The 5,333-nt window shown below is 53.0% G+C and overlaps 1 protein-coding gene across 1 annotated transcript; it reads right to left on the reverse strand.

The window, feature by feature from the left end:
- Nucleotides 1-386: 386 nt before the first annotated feature.
- On the reverse strand, nucleotides 387-5,066 carry RMI2 (RecQ mediated genome instability 2). The gene is made up of 2 exons (XM_047780493.1): nucleotides 4,753-5,066; nucleotides 387-664 (listed from the first exon to the last, which is right to left on the reverse strand). Exons 1-2 carry the CDS (start codon nucleotides 5,054-5,056, stop codon nucleotides 516-518), a joined length of 453 nt encoding a protein of 150 aa, XP_047636449.1. The 5' UTR covers nucleotides 5,057-5,066; the 3' UTR covers nucleotides 387-515.
- Nucleotides 5,067-5,333: the final 267 nt, after the last annotated feature.

Here is a 5,333-nt window from a genome sequence, read left to right on the forward strand (position 1 = left end):
AGTTGTTGACGGGGGAGCCATGGAGCCATGAGGTCATTCCTTTTCCATGCAGTCTGTTTTCCTGCCCAGAACCACACTTTAATCTCCGTGGGCAGAGACCGAGATTCAAATTTTGCCTCGTAAAACTGGGTCGTGGTGGTCATGGAAAAAGCATCATCACTTGTAAAACTTGGCAAATGCGACGGGAGATTCCTGGGTGCTTTAGGAAGAGAGCGTTAACCCATGTAAAGCAAAAAAAAAAAAAAAAAAGAAAGAAAGAAAGAGAGAGAGAGAGACAGAGAACCAAACGAAACATCTGCTTTTCATCAGCAAACAGTCAAAGCAAGGGGCAGCAGGGGCCGAGTTCACTGATGTGTCCCAGGATTTAGAAATCCTACATCCGGACTCCTTGGAGCTAAGCTCTCAGATATGCTTTTGAGAAATGTATACTGAGTGGTGGCCATGAAATCCAGATGGTATAAGAACCGGAGCTGTTTCAGTGTTTCGGCTGCTTTTATGGACGGTTCCCACACCATCTAAGGAATATTCCTGTGTAAATCTTCCACTTCCAGCTCCCACATGCTCTCGTGGAGTGGATTATCGGAAAGGTCCGTCATCTTCACAGCCTGCAGGCAGGGCTCAGGGCTGCAGGCCTGAACCACTCCCATCACCATCACATACTTTCCTGGAAGAAGAGAGGCCCGGCGGTAAAGTTCACAGGCACAGAGAAAATAAATAAAGATAAAGAGCAAATAAAAACAAAACAGAGACCCAGTCCTTGAGAGGGCTTAACTTTATCAGAGAGAGGCAAACAGGACACCCAAAAATGCAGAGAGAGATAGCAAATTGCCAAGGCAGCTGGAAATCGAAATACACAACGTGACAGTCAGAGCCACATTGAACCTGGAGAGTGACCTCTGTATTTTCTTTGATTTCTGGTTTTATTTTATTTTTTGCCTTTTTGCCTTTTCTAGGGCCGCTCCCACGGCATATGGAGGTTCCCAGGCTAGGGGTCGAATTGGAGCTATAGCCACCAGCCTACGCCACAGCCACAGCAACACGTGATCCAAGCCACGTCTGCAACCTACACCACAGCTCACAGCAACACCGGATCCTTAACCCACCGAGCAAGGGCAGGGATCGAACCCGCAACCTCATGGTTCCTAGTTGGATTTGTTAACCACTGCACCACAACGGGAACTCCTTGATTTCTGGTTTTAAAATGTTAAAAATCACAGCACCCTGCCATCACGCACAAAGCTGTCAAGCCCAAGGTATTGAAAGAGATGTTCGCATCAGAGGAGGAGGTAAAATAAGGCTGCTCTAAAACAGGGCCAGAAAACTCGAGCTGCTCCCTTCCGGTCCCCTGCTCAGTGCCAGAGTCTGGGACCAGTCTCTTTGCACAGGACTGGGCCTCTTTCCGCAAAAGACAACCCCTGACAGCCCCAAGGCCATTTTCCCTTCATGATGCCAAGAGGGCTGGGCACGGGGGCAGCACCCCACGTCACCCTGTTGTTCCAACAGCCTGGGACCAATCCCTGACACCTCCTGCCACCAGCTGGGCACCCGCAAGCAAATCAACAAGAGGGCAGGCTGCCATCACAATGATCTCATGACATATTAACCACGACTTTCTTCCCATTCCCTTGGGGAAGTGGCTCTCTCCTTGAAAGCAAAACTTGGCCAGTCTTAACCACACAAAACTCAATTGTGTAAAAAACCCCAAACACAGCAGGAAGAGCAGGCATGCTGCCAGCCCCCCGCTGCAGCTCCTGCGAGGCCGCTTTAATCACATTGCTTCCAACATCAGGGCTGGGTTTGCACTTGGGCCCTGCGGCTCTGACCAAAGGAAGCCAGGCCAGCGGACACCTTACCCTCTGGTCTTCAACACCCGGCTCTATGGACTCAGGGATCCTGAACCCGCCTCTCCATTCTACTTGGGCAAGTAGCACAGGGTTCCTTGGCGATGGAGACTAGTTCTGAAAACACACTTGCCATGTGCTCTGAATGGCCCTAAAAGGCTGGTGGAGATGGAACCTCAGAAAATGACTGCAGACCCAGGAAAGGAAGACCAAGCCCAGAGAGATGCCAACCGGAGCGATAAACAGGAAATCCATCCAAAATCCAGACACAAAACCTGCCCGTACCAAGCTGTGTAACACAATTAGACAGATGAATTCAAACACCTGAGCCCTCTCAGAGTTCCCGTCGTGGCTCAGCAGTTAGCAAACCCGACTAGCATCCATGATGACGCAGGTTCAATCCCTGGCCTCGCTCAATGGGTTAAGGATCCGGCATTGCTGTGAGCTGTGGTGTAGGTCACAGATGTGGCTCGGATCCTGCGTGGCTGTGGCTGTGGCATAGGTGGGCGGCTGCAGCTCTGATTGGACTCCTAGCCTGGGAACCTCCATATGCAGCACCTGCGGCCCTAAAAAGACAGAAAGGCACCCCCCCCAAAAAAAAAACCAAAAAAACAAAGACCTGAGCCCTCTGCTCCCGAGATTAGACAATCTGGTTACTAGTCCGGTTCATTCTACCCATGCCCTCTCCCCATCCCCACACCCCCAAAGTCTCTCTTGACTATCCCCCCCACCTTCCCACAGGCCTTCATCCCCTGACTACCCGGGCCTGGATCAGCGGTCCCTTTTCTGCACACATGGTGCACGCATACAACGCGGCGGTGTGTTTTAGGGGCTTGCTTATTATTCTTGACTCCCTACATGAAGGCAGTGACTAACTAGTCAACCAAGCCCTGGTATTAATCAGCAAGAGGAAATGGCCAGGCCCAGGTATGCATCCAGGCCAGTGGGTAAATCAGATTGGTTCACCAATGTGCAATGCCCACTAAGGTACCTACCAGTGCCAACCTTATGCCAGGGCTGGGGCCTGATACAGGAGACAGCCCCAGACAAGAACACTGCCTAGGAGCCAAGACACCAAACAGCTCAGGCCATACACTACGCCAAAGGCCGGCACCCTTTTCCTATAAAGGGCCAGATACTAAATACTTCAGGCTTTGCAGGTCATAGAGTCTCTGTCTCAACTATTCAAGCCTACAGCTGTAACAGGAAACAGCCCCAGACAGTATCTAAACGACTGTGTTCCAATAAAACTTTATGGAGACTGATATTTGAGTTTCATACGCTTTCCCACATGAAATCTGGTTTTTTTTTCAACCATTTGAAAATGGGTAGGCATTCCCCTTGTGGCTCAGTGGTAACAAACCCGACAGAATCCATGAGGATGCTGGTTCGATCCCTGGCCCCACTCAGAGGGCTAAGCCCTCTGCATTGCCATGAGCTGTGGGTGTAGGTGGCAGATGTGGCTCTGATCTGGCACTGCTAGGGCTGTGGCGAAGGCCTGCAGCTTCAGCTTGATTCGACCCTTAGCCTGGGAACTATGCTGCAGGTGCTGCCCTAAAAAGACCAGGGGGGAGAAAAAAAAGAAAGAAAGAAAGAAAGAAAAGAAAAAAGAAAGGCAAAATAGAAAAGGTAAAAGACATTTTTAGCTTCTAGGCTGTGCAAAGAGAGATGAGGGCCGGTCGTTTGCCGACCTTGGGCTAGGCTAACACTGCAATCAACGGAGGGCAGACAGAGGGGGAGGCTGAGGGTGACGGAGGGGTGGGCGACACGTGCGCAGGCGCACTGCATAGCAAAAAACCATGGTCACAATTTTTTGAACCCTATGAGCTAGGAGCTATGTTAAGGCCATTTTAAAAAAATGTACTGAATCCACACATAGGCAGGAATTTCCCCTTTGGAAAGAGGTCCAGAAAGATTAAGCAAAGTGCTCCAGGGAGCTCAGTCACAAAGGGTCAGGGGCGGGAAGCTCAACCTCCTGCTGAGAATAGGGGTCAGAAAGACAGTCCCCACCCTGCTGTAGTCGGTGGCTCAGTATTTCTCAAAGTGTGACCCCCCAGGCCAGTGGCGCCCAAAGGCCCTGGGAGCTGGTTAGAAATGCAAATTCTCAGCCCCACCCAGATCTACAGACTCTGAAACTCTGAGGCTGGCGCCCAGTCATCAAAGGTTTTAACAAGCCCTCAGGGTAAGTTTGCGCACCACTGGTTTAAAAGGAAACGGCAGGGGAGTTCCCATCGTGGCTCAGCGGAAACAAATCCGACTAGGAATCTTGAGGTTTAGGAACCATGAGGTTGAGGTTCAATCCCCGACCTTGCTCACTGGATTAAGGTGCCGGTGTTGCCGTGAGCTACGCGGCTCGGATCCGGCGTGGCTGTGGCTGTGGCCAGCAGCTGTAGCTCCCAATAGACCCCTAGCCTGGGAACTTCCATATGCCTCAGGGGCAGCCCTAAAAAGGATGGATAAATAAATAAATAAACAAATAAAGGAAACAGTGAACTACGGCTCAGGACAGTTCCATGAAGGAGAGGTACAACAGGACTCCTCATTCCTGGGGTTCAGGAGAGCTTCCTTAATCAAGGTACACTTTGAGTCCAGACCTTAAGGATGAACACAAGTTCCCCACTATGATTATTCCAAAATGTGACAGGGGTGGGAGGAGGAGGAATCACCCCTAGGGAGGGGAGTGTTGTTACAAATACAGATGCAGGGCTGGTGGCGTCCAAGAAAGACCTGTAATTTACTTTGAACGGGGCAGCAGGTGATGCTTATCATCAGAACAGCTGGGTGGCGCTTAGCTGGAGAAGAGCAGGAAGGAATAGTATTCAGGCGGGGGACCAGCGAGGCAAAGACCAGGCCCCGCCCTTGGGCGGTACAAACCGAGAGGGTCATCCGCGGGTTCGAAACCGGCCATTACCTGGCACGAGGCAAGGCCGCCCGCGCGGCACCCGTTCCAGGCCGCGCACCGAGAAGGCCCCGCTCGGGTCCCGCAGCCGCGCCTCACCGCCGCCCGCCGTCTCCACCGTGCCCTGCATCCACACGGCCGCCAGCTCCAGCGGTTCGCGCCCCGCCGCCGCCCGCGACAGCCGCCACGCTCCCGGGCCGCCCTCCGCGTCGCGCCGCAGCTGCTCCGCCAGCACCTTGAGCGGCGGCGACCGCGGCAGCCTCACGGCCCCAGGGCCGCCGCCGGAAGACGAGTCCGTGGACGCCGCTGCCGCCATTCTGCCCCGCCGCTTTCCCGCCAACTTTGATAGCGCCTGATCCGCGGCCACCAATCAGGGGCGCGTAGCCGGGGCCGACCAATGAGCGGCGCCGAGGGGCGGGGCCACAGATCGCGCGGCCCCCAGAGTGCGCATGCGTACGTAAAGTAAATAAAGGCCCCCAAGCCGGGAACGAATGGATGAAATTAATTAGAAGAGAAAAAAATGAATGAAGGAGAGGTAAAGAACTCCTTGTTTCCACGCACCTCAAAATTAGGCGTGCACGCAAGTCACCTGG

The sequence above is a fragment of the Phacochoerus africanus genome, chromosome 5 (assembly GCF_016906955.1).
Source record: "Phacochoerus africanus isolate WHEZ1 chromosome 5, ROS_Pafr_v1, whole genome shotgun sequence".
NCBI lineage: Eukaryota > Metazoa > Chordata > Mammalia > Artiodactyla > Suidae > Phacochoerus > Phacochoerus africanus.

What these genes read in the sequence shown, in the direction of transcription:
- RMI2 (XM_047780493.1), bottom strand. Translation starts at nt 5,056, where the DNA reads ATGGCGGCAGCGGCGTCCACGGACTCGTCTTCCGGCGGCGGCCCTGGG. An exon ending in GCGGCCTTGCCTCGTGCCAG is followed by an intron (nt 665 to 4,752) that starts GTAATGGCCGGT and finishes CTCTTCTTCCAG; the next exon opens with GAAAGTATGTGATGGTGATG.